The 17812-nt window shown below is 48.5% G+C and overlaps 1 protein-coding gene across 5 annotated transcripts in view; it reads right to left on the bottom strand.

Annotated features, from left to right (window-relative positions):
- Positions 1-3708: 3708 nt before the first annotated feature.
- Positions 3709-17812, bottom strand: part of PSIP1 (PC4 and SRSF1 interacting protein 1) — a 543316-nt gene continuing 529212 nt past the window's right edge. For all 5 annotated transcript variants that reach the window (XM_085633866.1, XM_085633873.1, XM_085633883.1 and 2 more), the window contains one exon: positions 3709-4429. In XM_085633866.1, coding sequence (XP_085489992.1) covers positions 4360-4429 — 70 coding nt within the window. In that variant the 3' untranslated portion in view covers positions 3709-4359. The remainder of the gene's footprint in view (positions 4430-17812) is intronic.

The following is a 17812-nucleotide window of genomic DNA, read 5'->3' on the forward strand; positions in this document are numbered from 1 at the left end:
AAGCGTGTCGTCGTAGCATGACGCTGGTGTTTATTGCTCTGGCAGCTGTATCTGCGGCATCCAGTGCACACTTAATGGATGCGTTCGTGAGGAGTTGTCCCTCCCTGATGAGGATCTCTGCTCACTCTTTGTATTGGTCAGGGAGATGCTGGAGTAGGGTTTCTAATGTGTCATAGTGTGCGCGATCGTAGCGAGCTAGAAGCGCCTGGGTATTGGCAATACGCCATATGTTAGCTGCCTGGGCTGCAACCCGTTTGCCGGAGGTCTCGAGCACCTTGGACTCTTTGTCCGGGGGAGGAGCATCCCCAGTTGTCTGCGAGTGCGCCCGTTTGCGAGCATTTGCGACTACGATGGAATCCAGAGGCAACTGGCCTCTAATGTACGTAGGGTCCCCAGGAGCCGACCTATATTTGTCGATCCTGGGGTTTATTACTCTTGCCCTGGTGGGTTCTTTGAAAATGTCCTTTGCTGGTTTGAGGACACCATTCAACATGGGTAGAGTTTTGATATCTCTCTCTGAGGATGCGAAAGTATCCATTAGAAAATCGTCCTCGATTGTGCCAGAGTGGAGTTGCACACTATGATTTGTCGCAGCACGTTCAATTAGGGCGTTGAATGCGGCAGTGTCCTCTGTGGGAGACGTTTTTGCGCCATATAGCTGCGTGTCTTGTGTATCCATAGGTGCACCTGTGTCTACAGGGTCATCCCAAGCCTGGTCAGGGTCCATCTCTCTGGGGTAGGGGACGTCGTCACCCATATAGTCCTCCAAAACGTCGGTTTCGGAGTGTGTCGGAGAGAAGGACTGTGGATCTGGGTAGGAGGTATGGAGACGTTCGTAAAGAACTGGTTCCGAATCCGCTGGCAGCTTTTTCTTTAGCAGGATCCGGTAGGAGTCCAAAGCGTGTTCGGAAGATATTCTCCGCTTGTGGAGCATAATTCTGCCGGTGTCGGCATCGATGATGTGGGACGGTGACGTCTCCGGAGGAGAGCGTTTGGCAGGTGTGATCCTAGTGTGGGTGACACGTGTTCTTATTTCAAACATTTTGGGCGCCGTGGATGGCGGCAGGCCAAAGGTGATATGGGGTGGTGCTGGAGAAGCTTTTTGAGCTGTTTTCGGCTCGGGGCCCGACGTGTCCTGGAGGGCTGCCTTTTCTTTGATGCGTTGCAAGGACGCTGCAACTTGTCGCACCTGAAGCGCCGACGGTTCTTTGGCGCCGAGCGGTTCTGTAGAGGCAGGCTTGGGCTTCTTCGGGGCCACGGGGTCATCGAGTCGAGGAGAGGTAGTAGCCGTCGACGGCGTCGATGATTGGGCCTTAGGTGCTGCTTTCGAAGTGGTGTGCGACGAAGCGGCCATTTTGACCTTCGTGGCCGGAGCCGATTGTTTCGGTGCCGGGGCGGTTTGGCGGTACCGATGGCCTTTTTCCGTGTGTCGGCGCCGACGTCGGCTGCTGCGAGTTCGGCACCGAAGTCCCGTTTGGTGCGGTCGGCGCCGACGGGTTTTGCTGTCGAAGGTGTAGTGGGCTTCGATCCGACCAGTGTCACTTTCAGTTTCGGTTTCTGTGGAACCGACACGACTTTTGGTTTCGGTTTCGATGAAGGGAAACCAGTCGTTTTGGGTACTAATGGCTGTCGCTGAATGTCCGAGGCCGGGCCGAAGAACTGCGGGATAGGTCTTGGGTAAGGCCCGAAGGCGATCCCTCGACCGGAGCCATAGACTGACGTACTGGGATATCCTCGGTCTGTACGGGTAGGCCTTGCTCGTCACCGGAGCTACTTTCTTCGGCCCCTAAGGCCTCATCGTAGTCTCCTACCTCGGTGTCGGCTTCTTCCCTGTGAAAGAGTTGTTCTTCGATGTCTTCCGATCCGGAATCGTGTTCGGAAGCGGGGCTGGAGGGTAGGTTCTCCACGCCTTCCACATCTTCGTCTCCGGCGCTGAAGATGTTGGTCGGAGCCGGTGCCGCTTGCTGCGCTTCAAGTCTTGCTGCTAGTCGATTCCGGAGAGTCTTTTTGGATCGGAATCGGGCACAGGCCATACATGTGGATTCGTCGTGATCCGGTGAAAGGCATTTGTTGCACACCGGGTGGACGTCGACATGGGGATATTTTGCATTGCAAACAGGACACCGCTTGAATGGTGTCCTCGATTCCATCGTCGATGGTGTCGATGTTGATGCGAAAAAGTTGGTTTTGAAGTTAGTAAACTAACAAGTAACTGTCGATACCGATCGGGAACAGTACCGACGCGAACTACAGGCCTTTTGGCCTGAAAAAAGTTTTTCCTAACTTGAGTCAAGATAAGCACATCCGAACCCAATGGCGGAAAAAAACAATCTGAGGATGGAGAGGATGCCCATGCGCACTGTGGTCCAGGGGAGGAGTCACCTATCTCAGGATACTTCGAAGACTCTTCCAGGACAACAATGTGCAAACATCCGGACCCAACACTAGGCGGCGATCTATGCACAGATATGAATTCAGCAGCCCACATGCCTCGAACATACAGTTACACATGCAACAAACATATACACACATGTGGTTGTGGGGTGCATAATAATGGCAAATGTCATTTTGTGATGTGTAAGCTTTGTATGTGCATTAGTCATGCATGGTGTTGATGTGTGTGGTGGTGACCTATACTCTCAGCAAGAGATATAGCATTGCTTCTCTGCGCCTCTACCTGCTGTGTAGACACTTGGCACAAAATATTCGGAGTGCATCAGCTACAGCTGGGAAATGGGGTCAGCGTCTGATTACTAATGCAGTTGGTCCTTTGGGTGAAGACTGCGTGATATTTCCCAGGAAAGTAGCACAATTTGCCTTGTTTTTTGTGTTTGGCAACCTAAAGCTTTGCCTCCCGCCCCCCTGATGACCTTTGAGTGCATCCGGGAGCATCTGTGTGGATCAAAGATGCCAAAGACAGAGACTGTGGAGATCTGTAACAAACATTTACTACCTGCAGGTGTGGCATGGTGTGAAGACTATGGTCTTCAGTGGGGATAGTTCCCTAGTGCACTGTCAAAGAAAAACATTGGAAGTCAGTAAAGCACTGACCAACATTCCAGAGTGGAACTCCAGCTCCCACTTCCTAGTGCAAAGCAGTGCCCCATTTGTAGGGCACAGAAAAAAACTAAAGGGTGGCAGCTATATAGAGCTTCATGCTATCACTTAGAGGTAGGGCGAGGCATCTGTGAAGTATGATGGCACAAACTGTTGATACGAGAGCACTTGTTTGAAAATGTATCCAGATCTGATCTGGGGCCTAGGGGAATTAAAATGGACAGGAATCTGCAGTTATCTATCCATCAGAAACACCACTAGGTGAACTCTCTTCAGAGGTAAGGAGGGTTATTTAAAGGTCACTGTTGGAGGTTAGTAAATAACCAGAGCATTGGAATATTAAGGAGTTGAAATAACCAAAGCAAAGAGTGTTAACTAGAATGCCCTCCATTTTTAACCAGTACAACTGTAAACCTATGGCAATACTTACTTCTTACTCCACAATAAAAGCTCTGTATGCCATGCTGTGCAATTTTAGATTTTGCAGCTTTCATCATTGTTCAAAAGGGAACCAATGTTTAAATAAATGAATCGAAAGAATCACCACCACTACGTTACCAATGAAGTCTCAAACTTACTTCTGTGTCAAGAAGTGTACCCAATTACTACAGTCACACAAGTAATCACAGACTAAATGATCTAAAACAATAGTTTTGTTGTAAAACATCTATTTACACTTCAGTCTAAACCTGCACAGTACAACAATTTTGCAAAACGCAAAAAATTCTTTATAAAAAATAACTCACAAATACACAATGAGTACACATGATATGGGATTAAAAACACTGCTATAAAAAATTACTTGAACTCTTAGAAAACTAAAAAGAAGAAATAAAATTAGAAGCTACTCTGATGCCACACAAACTACATAACAATGTAAAGTGTCAGTGTTTCGGGATGGGTAAATGCATACAAGGTATGCAGTTTGATATTAAAAAAACCATAATTTGAATGTTTGGTACCATTACTTCGTGACTTGCGCACTTACATCTACAGCAAGTAGCATAGGAATAAGCTTTGCAACATAAAATACCTTTGTTTTCCTGCATGTACAACAATTAACACTTTAAAGTTCTGTATTTTTTTCAGTACTGCACAAACAAACAGGAAAAGACGCTTTGGTTTACAAAATCAAACAAAAACAAAAAAAACAGGGGTGTTGGACAAACACAATGTTCTTCAAAACATCAAATTACTAATAAAAATATTTAAAACTTCTAACAGTCTTTAAAGGTTTTAGCTGCACAACTGTCAGAATATGGACTTTGCAGTGTTCATGATGGAGGAGTTACAGTAGGTGTGTTAATTTTCAGAGCCGGAGTCTTCATTAGTTTGTTGTGAAGGTTCAGATGCGATGGGTCCACCAGGTTTCCTAGGCAACACAAAAAACAGTTAGAAGTGATGGCCACTAATTTGCAGAATACTAATACTGCAATCACTTTGGTAGCTTCTGATAAGTTACATTGCATTATTTTACTGGCAAGGACATTTGCTATGGGTTCAGGTGCCTACCTCTGCAAATTCTAACTTAGTTAGGGCAAGTCCCAGCTTACCCACAGAGGTTACTCACAGTTTGAGTAACCCTACCATTACCGACAGGGTCAGGGGGCCTAACTTGCTATTTGGCATGGGGCTAGACCACCATGCCAAGGGTAGTGATGTCGTACAAGTTACTTACCTTCGGTAACGATGTATCTGGTAGAGACGATTCTAGTTGCAGATTCCTTAATGTAGAATTATCCACAGGCGTGAGACTGGATCCGGGCAAATCTTTTGCTACAGCATCTCTGCACGCCGGGGGCGGTACCACGCGAGCCATCACAAACAAAACTGTGAGAGTATGGGAACAGTGTGCGGCAAAAAAAATCATTGAAACAGAAAGGGAAGAAACGAATGGTGAGGAACAGCACTGCGTTACTGAAAGTCATGGAAAGGAAAGAGCAGAGCACAGCTCTAAGAAGCAACCCTGCAAAGCGAAGGCAATATCCTCCCTGGAGGCAGAGAAAACACGTGAAAAATGTTGTGGCAGATGACAGAAAGCCTGTAACCACAATCTATATGTAACCACAATCTATAACAGTGAAGGGCAACAAGTCCGGAACAGATGAGTAACGACAAATCACCCCAAAACAACACTATCAAGGTGTGTCGTATCCACTGTAAGAGCTAAGGGCTGAGGCACAGCCAAGAGACCCCAGCCCAGAGGATTGCAGAGGAGTCAGAAACCCCAAGCAATGAAAAAAGGGAGAAGAGTATGAGTAAGTCCCACACTGGAAGAACCAGGGTGCAGGGATGCAAAAGTACACATGAACCTACCGTCCAATTACCAGAAAGGAAGGAGTGGAAAAAATCAACAGAACAAAGCATCCTGCCAGGGAGGAAGAGAAAGAGCACCCGCAGAAGTCATATGCCACCCGAAGGGAGGCGAGTGCAGAAGACCAAGTTGAAGGTCCTTGCAGAACGGGGAGGAAGGGTGGTGCAGGAATCTGCGGCTACAATCGTCTCTACCAGATACATCGTTAAAGAAAGTAAGTAACTTGTACATCTGATGGAGACTACTAGCCGCAGTTTCCTTAATGTAGAATAGATACCCTTGCCATACCCAGAGGGGAGGAGGGCTGCGAGAGAACCCCACCAGCTTGGAACAAAACAAGATCCCAACAGGGGATGTGTCATGGGGACAGGTAGGGCGGCCTGTAAGAAAGTGGCTCTGTATACACTGTTCCCAAATAGGTACAGTGTGTAGAGTCCACAGTCCCCAGAGGTTTGGCAGAGGCTAAAGTTAGATATAACCTTACTCTCTAAAGTGGTAGCTTGGTCGAGCAGTAAGGCAGTATCAAAGGACAGTGTAAAGCATTTTGTTGTACACAGTCAGCAAATGGTTTCACACACTCAATAACTGAACTCAAGGCCAATGGTTTATATATAAAAAAATATATGCTTGTTTTATTTTAGAACCAACAATAGGTATTAAAATATACTTTCTCAGAATGAGATGCGTTAGGTAAGGAATATGCTACTTACCAGTATGCATCTGTTCTTGGCATGTAGAGCTGCAGAGTTGTACACTTAGCATAGATCGCCATCTGGTGTTGGGCCCGGATGTTTGCAGTTTGTTTTTCTTCTTGGACAGTCTTTGGAAGTCACGAGTTTGGTGACTCCTCCTTCGGTCCGTACTGCGCATGGGCTTCGGCTCCATCCTCAGATTGTTTTTCGCCAACAGGGAAATGATGGAGCGTAGTAATAACAGTGAGAAACCCATGTGTTGTATCTAAATAAGATGTACTGGAACGGATACAGGTAGCCGGGGAGGCGGGTGGGCGTGTACAACTCTGCAGCTCTACATGCCAAGAACAGATGCATACTGGTAAGTAGCATATTCCGTTCGAGGCATATGAGCTGCAGATTGTACACTTAGCATAGATTATATAGCAGTACCCAACCCTAGCGGCGACCACCGGTATCCGTTGCAGCTGTTTGAAAAAGTGTCTTTAGTACAGCCTGGCCCACCCTAGCTTGCTGCTTGGAATGCACATCTACACAGTAGTGTTTTGTGAAGGTGTGCGGTGTAGACCATGTTGCTGCCTTGCAGATGTCATCTAAGGGTATATTCCCTAGAAAAGCCATAGAAGCCCCTAACTTTCTTGTAGAGTGGGCTTTAGGGGGAACAGATAATGTTCTCTTTGCCTTTTGATAGCAAATTTGTATGCATTTTACAATCCACCTAGCTATCCCTGATTTTGAAATGGGGTTGCCTTTATGTGGTGGAGAGAAGGAAACGAACAATTGTTTAGTCTTCCTGAAGGGTTGCGTTCTTTGTATGTAGTATAGTAACGCCCTTTTTACATCAAGCGTGTGTAAGGCCCTTTCTGCAACAGATTGGGGTTGCGAAAAGAAGACAGGTAATTCCACTGATTGATTGAGGTGGAAGGGGGAAATGACTTTGGGCAGAAACTTCGGATTTGTGCGAAGTATGACCTTGCTGTGATGCATTTGTATGTAGGGTTCCTGTATGGTGAACGCTTGTATTTCACCAACCCTTCTAAGGGAAGTGATAGCTACAAGGAAAGCTGTTTTCCAGGTGAGAAACTGTAGCTCACATTTGTGCATTGGTTCGAAGGGCGGACCCATTAGACGTGTAAGAACCAAATTTAGATTCCATACAGGGGAAGGTGGTGCCCTGGGAGGAATTACTCGTTTAAGGCCTTCCATGAAGGCTTTAATAGCGGGCACTCTGAAGAGTGATAAATGCTGCCTGTTTTGTAGATAGGCAGCGATCGCTGCTAGGTGTAGGCGTATGGATGAATATGCCAGGTTACACCTGTGAAGATGGAGCAGATAGCATATTATGTGCTGTATGGATGCATCTAGAGGGTTGATTGTATTGTTACGGCAGTAAATTACAAATCTTTTCCACTTTGCGGCATAGCATGCTCTAGTGGTAGGACGTCTGGCTTCCATGATGATGTTCATGCAATCAGGGGGAAGGTTAAGGTATCCGAATTCTAGGATTTCAGGAGCCAGATCGCCAGGTTGAGCTGAGCTGGGTCCGGGTGCCTGATTTCTCCATGGTTCTGGGTTAGGAGGCATGGGGATAGATGCAATTTTTGATGTGGTACCACTGACAGTTGTAGTAGCGTGGTGTACCACGGCTGCCTGGCCCACGTCGGCGCTACCAGAATGAGTGTGAGGGAGTGCTGTTGTAGCTTCCTGACCACTAATGGAATTAGTGGGAGAGGTGGAAAGGCGTATGCAAATCTGCCTGACCAGTTCATCCATATCGCATTGCCCTTGGACAATGGGTGTGGGTATCTGGCGGCGAAGCTTGGGCATTTTTTGTTTTCGTGGGTGGCGAAGAGGTCTATCTGAGGATGCCCCCACTGTTGGAAGAATGGGTGAAGAACTTGTGGGTGCAGTTCCCATTCGTGTAGTTGTTGTGTTTGTCTGCTGAGCAGATCTGCCATGGTGTTTTGTACGCCTGGAACGTGCTGTGCCAGGAGAAAGATGTTTTGGGGAATTGCCCATCTCCATATGCTCTGGGCTAAGCGGGAGAGCTGGGGAGAGTGTGTCCCCCCCCTGTTTTTGTATATAATACATCGCAGTCATATTGTCTGTGCGAATGAGGACTGCTTTGCCCGAAATCTGTTTTTGGAAAGATTTTAGGGCTAGAAAGATCGCCAAGAGCTCCAGGTGGTTGATGTGGAGCGATTTTTGCTGTGGCGTCAATAGACCTTGCATGGTGAGGTGTAGGAGGTGCGCTCCCCAGCCGGAGAGCGATGCGTCCGCTGTTAGAATCACCTGAGGAACCGGGTCCAGGAACGGCCGCCCTTTGGAAAGGTTTGTGGTGTTCCACCACTGCAGAGAGTGATGTGTGCGGCCGTCCACCAACACCAGATCCGTCAGCTGACCCTGGGCCTGGTTCCACTGTTGTGCTAGGCACTCTTGAAGTGGACGCATGTGGAGTCTTGCATGGGGCACTATGAAGATGCAAGACGCCATCATTCCTATGAGCTTCATAAACACTCTTGCTGGAAGAGAGTGTTGAGGAAGGAATGTTTTGCGTAAGGCTTGAATGCTTGTGATTCTGGCTGAGTTTGGATAGGCAATACCCTTGGAGGTGTCTATAGTGGCCCCGAGATATTGCTTTGTGTGAGATGGTATGAGGTGGGACTTTTGGTAGTTCACCGTGAAGCCTAGCTGGTGGAGCAGTTGGATGGTGCTGTTTGTATGCTGCACACATTGGTCGTAGGACGCGGCTTTTATCAGCCAGTCGTCCAGGTAAGGGAAGACGTGAATGTGTTGACGTCTGAGGTGTGCTGCTACTACTGCTAGGCATTTGGTAAACACCCGCGGTGCGGTGGTGACCCCGAAGGGGAGAACCGTGAATTGGTAATGTTGCCCGTCCACCACGAACCTGAGGTATTTCCTGTGAGAGGGGTGTATTGGAATGTGAAAGAATGCGTCTTTCAGATCCAAGGTTGTGAGAAAGTCTCCCTGGCAGAGTGGGAGGACTTGCTGTAGGGTGACCATGTGAAAATGGTCTGAGTGTATGTAGGCATTTAGAGGCCGGAGGTCGAGAATGGGTCTGAGGGTCCCGTCTTTCTTTGGTATTAAGAAATATAGGGAGTAGACCCCTAGATTTTGTTGATTGACGGGGACCTGCTCTATAGCGTGTTTTTGGAGGAGTGAGAGTACCTCTTGTTTGAGCAGTGTGGAATGTTCTTGAGACATTGGACGGTGCCTTGGTGGGATATTGGGTGGGGTAGATGTTAGTTCGAGACAGTACCCTGACCGAATGATTTGGGTTACCCATTTGTCCGATGTTATGGACTCCCATACGTGGATAAAGTTTTGTAGTCTGCCCCCGACCGGAGTGGAATGGTCTGGGGGGAGCGGAGGGGAGTCATTGTGCGGGGGGGGGTGGCAGAACGGGTGTTGTTGGTTTTGCCCCTGCCCTTATTGTTGTTACCCCTGTAACCACCTCTCTGATTGCCCTTTGAAAAGGTATTTTGAGGAGGGGACTTGTAGGAGGTAGAGGCGTTATCGGTGGAGGAGCCTCTGCCTGTGCCACGAAAGGACGAGCGTCGAAAGGAACGTTTGGAGGCTTGTGTTTGGAGTGCCCCCATAGACTTTGCTGTGTCTGTGTCTTTCTTCATCTTTTCGAGCGCTTCGTCTACCTTTGGCCCAAAGAGTGTTTCCTGGTCAAAGGGGTGATTGAGTATGGATGCCTGGACTTCAGGCTTGAAACCTGAGATCCTGAGCCAGGCGTGGCGACGAAGCAGGACACTGGTATTTATGGCCCTAGAAGCAGTGTCGGCTGCATCGAGGGCACACTTAATGGAGGTGTTTGTAATTAGTTTACCCTCCTGTATCAGGTCATGAGCCTTGTGCTTGTATTTTTCTGGAAGGTGCTGCATAAGAGCCTCTAGTTCGTCATAGTGTGCTCTATCATATCGCGCAAGCAGTGCTTGTGTGTTTGCAATGCGCCACATGTTTGCAGCTTGGGAGGCGGTGCGTTTACCAGACGCGTCCAGAAGTTTAGATTCTTTGTCTGGCGGTGGGGCATCTCCTGAGGATTGGGAGTTAGCCCGCTTTCTAGCTGTGGAGACAACTAGGGAATCTAGGGGAGCAGGGCCCTTGATGTAAGCAGGGTCTGTGGGTGCCGCCTTATACTTCTTCTCTATTCTAGGGTTCAGTACTCTGGCTCTGACAGGGTCTTTGAACACCTCTGTAGCGTGCTTGGTGACACCCTTAAGCATGGGTAAAATGGAAGTGGATTTGTCTTGTATATCAAATGTATCCAGTAGGAAGTCTTCTTCTACTGGTTCACTGTGCATGTCCACCCCATGGTAGTGTGCTGCTCTCTGCACTAAATGGTGAAACCCTAAGGAGTCCTCTGGAGGAGACGGTCTTGATGGGTATAAGTCGTCCTGAGGTACATTGGGTATATCAGGGTTATTGTAATCCTCCCATGGATCTGGGGTCCCTGGTGGAGTGGGATCCATTGGGGCGTCCGCCGGGTAATTGTCCGGATCCCCATCATCCGGATCTAGGGATGGGGTCGGATCGTAGTGAGGCACAGGTGGCGGAGACCTGTGAGGTGGAGGTGGTGGAGGAGGTGGAGGGGGTAGGGGAGGCGGCAGTGGGGAGGGCACTCTGAGGGGAGAAGTAGCAGAGTCCTTCCTTTTGGGTGGAGGAGGAGGAGCCGGAGCATCAAGGCGTCTTTTCTTGGTAGTTAAAGTCAAAAGCCCAGTCTTTGGATCTTTGGACAAAGTCTTTTGTAAAGGGTCTGGTGTAAACAGAGCCAATGGTGTCGAGTCGTCTGTCGGCACCGGTGATTTCGGAACCGGGGGTTTCGATGGTCTGTGTGCGCCATGCTTTTTTGAGGTCTCCGGGTGTTTCGGCGTCGAATGATGTTTCGGCGCCGGAGCATCGGTGCCGACAGATTTGTGTTTGTGTTTGGTCGGCACCGAGTGTCCAGGCTTCGGCACCGGTGGTTTCGGAGTCGAGCTGGATTTTGCGGTTTTCGGTGCCGGATGCGGGATGGAGAAAGTGCCGCTTCGAGAGATGAAGATGATGAAGGAACTCGAAGAATCGAGGATTTTCCGTCGAGGCTGGAACCGTAGAAGTTCGAAGCCGGAGCACGAAGTATCACATCCGAGCCCGATGGCGGAAAAAAACAATCTGAGGATGGAGCCGAAGCCCATGCGCAGTACGGACCGAAGGAGGAGTCACCAAACTCGTGACTTCCAAAGACTGTCCAAGAAGAAAAACAAACTGCAAACATCCGGGCCCAACACCAGATGGCGATCTATGCTAAGTGTACAATCTGCAGCTCATATGCCTCGAACATACTTTTGCAATATGCAATTGGCTTTTGTAGATATTTACAAGTTGTTGCAATAGGCAACACAATTTTAAACACAATAATGCATTGAGTTCAATGGAAGTTTCAGATTATTTGCAATAGATTACTCTCAGGATTACTTTTGTAATTCCAGGACTGGATCCTAGATTCAGTCCTTGGACAGTTCTTAGGAACAAGTGACAAAAGTCGACTTAGTTACTACTAGGATTTTTATTTTGCTATTTTAAAAGTTGAGAGAAGAAATTTCATAGAAAACAGTCAATAATTCCCAATGGAAGAAAATTCAAGTTGCAGGTATAGTATGTTCTCATTACTTTTGTAATCCAGTACTGGGTGCCTAGACTCAGTACTGGGACCTTTATCAAAAACAGGTAAGTAATTACGTTTTTACAATTTATACGATTTTTAAAGAATATTTAAAGTGTGCAAAAATCGACACTTAAAAGAAATTTCACAGAAAAACAGTCAATGATTTCCTATGGAAGAAACTTGGGTTACTGGTAAGAACGGTTGTGAATATTTTTCAGGGTCAGTGCTGGGCACCAAGATCCAGCACTGGGAGCTCACCTAATAGCAGGTGAGTATTTTCGTTTTCATTACTCGGCTGATTTTTGGTGAAAATTTTAAGTTTTGAAAACTCCACACTTAGAAGAAATTTCAGAAGAAACCAGTCAATGTTACCCTATGGAGAAAGGAATATGCTACTTACCAGTATGCATCTGTTCTTGGCATGTAGAGCTGCAGATCTACACACTTTTGCATAGATCGCCATCTGGTGTTGGGCCCGGATGTTTGCAGTTTATTTCTCCTCTTGGAAAGTCTTTAGAAGTCACGAGGTCGGTGACTCCTACTTTGGTCCGTATTGCGCATGGGCTTCGGCTCCATCCTCAGATTGTTTTTCGCCACCAGGGAAAGATGGAGAGTAGTAATAATAGTGAAGAAACCCATGTGTGTTGTATCTAAATAAGATAGACTGGAACAGATACAGGTAGCCGGGGAGGCGTGTGTAGATCTGCAGCTCTACATGCCAAGAACAGATGCATACTGGTAAGTAGCATATTCCGTTCGAGGCATATGAGCTGCAGATTACACACTTTTGCATAGACTATATAGCAGTTTCCAACCCTAGCGGCGACCACCGGTATCTGTTGCAGTGGTTTGAAAAAGTGTTTTTAGTACAGCCTGGCCCACACTAGCTTGTTGCTTGGTTTGCACAGCTACACAGTAATGTTTAGTGAAAGTGTGCGGTGTTGACCATGTAGCTGCTTTGCAGATATCATCTAATGGGCTGTTCCCTAGAAAAGCCATAGAAGCCCTTATCTTTCGTGTAGAGTGGGCTTTAGGGGGAACAGATAGCGTGCGTTTTGCCTTGTGGTAGCAAATCTGTATGCATTTTACAATCCACCTAGCTATCCCTGATTTAGAGATGGGGTTGCCTTTATGTGGTGGAGAGAAAGAGACAAACAGTTGTTTTGTCTTTCTGAAAGGTTGTGTTCTCTGGATATAGTAAAGTAAGGCCCTTTTAACATCCAGTGTGTGTAGAGCCCTTTCTGCAACAGTTTGAGGTTGCGAGAAAAAAAACGGTAATCCTACCGATTGGTTTAGATGAAAGGGGGAAATGACTTTGGGTAGGAATTTTGGGTTGGTACGGAGGACAACCTTGTTCGGGTGCATTTGGACAAAAGGTTCTTGTATAGTAAGTGCTTGTATCTCACTGACCCTTCTAAGGGAAGTGATGGCTACAAGGAAAGCTGTTTTCCATGTGAGAAATTGCAGTTCACATTTATGCAAAGGTTCGAAAGGCGGTCCCATTAGCCTTGTGAGAACTATATTTAAGTTCCACACAGGTGAGGATGGTACTCAGGGGGGAATTATTCGTTTGAGGCCTTCCATGAAGGCTTTAATGGCAGGCACTCTGAAAACTGATAGGTGCTGTCTGTTTTGTAGGTAATCGGAAATTGCTGCGAGGTGTAGCCGAATGGATGCATATGCTAGGTTACACCTTTGTAGATGGAGTAAGTAGCATATGATGTGCTGTATAGATGCGTCTAGAGGGTTGATTGTGTTGTTATGGCAATAAACAACAAATCTTTTCCACTTTGCAGCGTAGCAGGCTCTAGTAGTAGGGCGTCTAGCTTCTCTGATGACGTTCATACAGTCGGGGGGGAAGGTTAAGGTATCCGAATTCTAGGATCTCAGGAGCCAGATCGCAAGGTTGAGCTGAGCTGGGTCCGGGTGTCTGATCTCTCCATGGTTCTGGGTTAGGAGGCATGGTGAGAGGTGTAACTTTTGGTGTGGCACTACCGAGAGTTCCAGCAGCGTGGTGTACCACGGTTGTCTGGCCCATGTTGGAGCTACTAGAATCAGTGTGAGGGAGTGCTGTTGTAGCTTTCGCACTACTAATGGAATTAGTGGGAGAGGTGGAAAGGCGTACGCAAATTTGCGTGACCAGTTCATCCATATCGCATTGCCTTTGGACAATGGGTGTGGGTATCTGGCGGCGAAGCTTGGTCATTTTTTGTTTTCGTGGGTGGCAAAGAGGTCTATGTGTGGATGCCCCCACATCTGAAAGAACGGGTGAAGACCTGCGGGTGAAGTTCCCACTCGTGGATCTGCTGCGTCTGTCTGCTGAGCAGATCTGCCATGGTGTTTTGGACTCCTGGGACATGTTGGGCTAGGAGAAAGGTTTTGTGTGGAATTGACCATCTCCATATGCTCTGTGCTAGTTGAGAGAGCTGTGGAGAGTGTGTGCCGCCTTGTTTTTGAATGTGGTACATGGCCGTCATGTTGTCTGTGCGAATAAGGACTGCCTTGTCTAAAATCTGTGTCTGAAAGGATTGGAGGGCTAGAAAGATTGCCAGTAACTCCAGATGGTTGATGTGGAGTAACTTTTGTTGTGGCGTCCATGTGCCCTGCACTGTGAGGTGTAGTAGATGAGCTCCCCAGCCGGAGAGCGATGCATCTGTTAGGATTATTTGTGGAACCGGGTCCCGGAACGGTCGACCTCTGCAGAGAGCGATGGGTGCGACCGTCTACCAACACCAGATCTGTCAGTTGCCCCTGGGCCTGGTTCCATTGGCGCGCTAAGCACTCTTGGAGTGGACGCATCTGGAGTCTTGCATGAGGCACTATGAAAATGCAAGAGACCATCATCCCTATTAGTTGCATAAACACTCTTGCTGGGAGAGAGTGTTGAGGTATGAATCTTTGACGCAAAGCCTGAATGCTTGCAATCCTGGCAGGATTGTGGTAGGCTATGGCTTTTTAGGTGTCTATGGTGGCACCGAGGTATTGCTTTGTGTGGGATGGTATTAGCTGGGACTTTTGGTGGTTCACCGTGAAACCTAGCTGGTGAAGTAGTTGGATGGTAGTGGCGGTGTGATGTACACATTGGTTGTAGGACGTGGCTTTTATTAGCTAGTCGTCCAAATATGGGAAGACGTGAATGTGCTGTCTTCTGAGGTGTGCCGCCACTACCGCTAGGCACTTGGTGAATACCCTTGGTGCTGTTGTGACCCTGAATGGGAGCACCTTGAACTGGTAGTGTTGCCGGTCCACTACAAATCTGAGGTACTTTCTGTGAGCATGGTGTACCGGAATGTGAAAGTATGCGTCTTTCAAGTCCAGTGTGGTGAGGAAGTCGTTCTGGGAGAGGAGCGGAAGTACCTGCTGAAGTGTTACCATGTGAAAATGGTCCGAATGTATGTATGTGTTTAGAGGCCGGAGATCTAAAATAGGTCGTAGAGTCTCGTCTCTTTTTGTTATCAGAAAATATAGGGAGTAGACCCCTAGATTTTGTTGACTGGCGGGGACTTGTTCTATCGCATGTTTTTGTAGGAGGGAGATTACCTCCTGTTTTAGTAACGTGGAATGTTCTTGTGACATTGGGCGTTGCCTGGGTGGAATGTTTGGGGGGGTAGATGTCAATTCTAGGCAGTACCCTGAACGAATAATTTGGGTCACCCATTTGTCTGAGGTGATGATCTCCCAGACGTGAAGGAAATTTTGTAGCCTGCCCCCAACCGGAGTGGGATGGTCTGGAGGGAGCAGGGGGAAGTCATTGGGTAGGCGGTGTGGCAGAGCGGGCGGTATTTATTTTGCCTCTGCCTTCATTGTTATTGCCTCTATAGCCGCCTCTTTGATAACCCCTTGTGAAGGTGGATTGAGCAGGGGATTTGTAGGAAGTGGACGCGCTATCTGAGGAGTAGCCTCTGGCTGTGCCCCGAAAGGAAGAGCGGCGAAAGGAGCGCCTAGGAGGGTGTGACTGCAGGGCTCCCATAGATTTCGCCGTATCTGTGTCCTTCTCGAGGGCCTCATCTACCTTTGGGCCGAATAGATGTTCTTGATCAAATGGGTGATGAAAATATGGAGGCCTGTACCTCAGCCAAGCATGGCGACGGAGGAGGACGCTAGTGTTAATGGCCCTGGAGGCTGTGTCTGCTGCGTCTAAGGCACAGCGTATAGAGGTGTTAGTTATGGTCTTACCCTCTTGAATTAATTCATTGGCCCTATTTTTGTATTTTTCCGAGAGGTGGTGCATGATGGTTTCTAGTTCATCATAATGCGCTCTGTCGTATCTGGCCAATAGCGCTTGAGTGTTGGCAATACGCCATATATTGGCTGCCTGTGACGCAGTGCGCTTTCCTGATGCGTCCAGTAGCTTTGACTCTTTGTCAGGTGGTGGTGCTTCGCCTGACGCCTGGGAGTTTGACCTCTTCCGTGCAGTGGAGACCACTAGGGAATCTAGTGGTGCTGGCCCTTTGATATAGGCAGGATCTGTGGGGGCAGCTTTATACTTTCTCTATGCATGGGTTAATGACCCTAGCCCTGACTGGGTCTTTAAAAACCTCTGGCGCATGTTTTATTACCCCTTTGAGCATAGGTAGTATGGAAGTAGACCTATGTGCGGTATCAAAGGTGTCGAGGAGGAAATCTTCCTCTACCGGGTCAGTGTGTAGCTCTACCCCGTGATAATGTGCCGCCCTCTGAAGTAGGTGGTGAAAACCTAATGAGTCTTCTGGTGGAGATGGCCTGGATGGATAAAGGTCATCTTGTGGGACATCTGGAATGTCTGGATTATTATAATTGTCCCATGGGCCTGGGGATCCTGTAGAGGTGGGGTCTTGTGGCATATCCCCTGGATCGTAGTATGGGTCCCCCTGATCATCATGGTCTGGAGATGGGGTCGGAGAGCGATGAGGCATGGGTGGAGAAGGCGAAGGGGGTGGAGGAGGTGGGGAAGGCACTCTGAAAGGGGAGGTAGCACAGTCTTTCCTCTTTGGAGGTGGAGGCGGAGCCGGTTTGTCCAAATGTCTATTTTTAGATGAGTGCCAAATGTCCAGTTTTTGGATCCTTGGTAAGTGTCTTTTGCAAGGGATCCGGTGTAAACAGTTCCTGAGATAATGTTTGTTCCGTCGGCACCGAAGGTTTCGGGGCCGATGACTTTTTAGGCATGTCCGTGCTGTGCTTTTTTGGAACCTCAGATTTTTTGGTCGGTGCCGAGGTAGGCTTCGGCGCGGGAGTGTCGGTGCCGAGGGCCTTATGAAGTTTGGTAGGTACCGAAAAGCTGGGTTTCGACACCGAGGACTTTGGTGCGGAGCTCGGTGTCGAGGTAGAGGCCGGTCTCTTTTTCGGTGCCGAAGTGTGTTTATCGGCACCGCTGGCAGGCTGGAGCCCGAGCCGCCGGAAAGCTTATTAGGCTTCTTCAACGGGCCCGAAGGTGGGGTGTTTGAAGCAGTGTCTTTGGTCTTGCCTAGGCCCGGAGGCGAAGGCGTGACTGAAGCCTTTTTGGGTGTCGGCGCGGGTGTGGGAGGGGGTATAGTACTCACGACCCTCTGCGCCGGGGTGATGTCCTCCACATCCGAGTCGTCGGCTTCGGAAGCACTGACGAGGTCCTCTTCGGTGTGCTGGTGTCCCGGAGCTTCGACGTCGTCCCCGAAGATGTCGACTGGAACGGAGGTCGAGGAGTGCGCCATGTTTCGTCTGGTCCTTCGATCTTGAATAGTCTTTTTCGATCTAAAAGACTTGCAGGCGGGACAGTCTCGAGCCTCGTGTTCAGGGGAGAGGCAGAGGTTGCACACCTCATGAAGATTGGTGTGGGGGAATTTGGACCCACATCAAGGGCACCGGGACCGGAGCTTGGATAGGCCCGAAGGCCGCCGTCGACGACTGGAATCAAAGATGTGTCGAGGAAAAGGTGACTGAGGAGATCTGAACAATACCGCGATGAGCGAGGATTACGCTTCGATCGTCGAACTGGAAATGTTCGGAACCGGAGAGCGAAGTATTACATCCGAGCTCGATGGCGGAAAAAAACAATCTGTGGATGGAGCCGAAGCCCATGCGCAATACGAACCAAGGGAGGAGTCACGGACCTCGTGACTTCCT

The sequence above is a fragment of the Triturus cristatus genome, chromosome 2_1 (assembly GCF_964204655.1).
Source record: "Triturus cristatus chromosome 2_1, aTriCri1.1, whole genome shotgun sequence".
NCBI classification, from domain to species: Eukaryota; Metazoa; Chordata; class Amphibia; order Caudata; family Salamandridae; genus Triturus; species Triturus cristatus.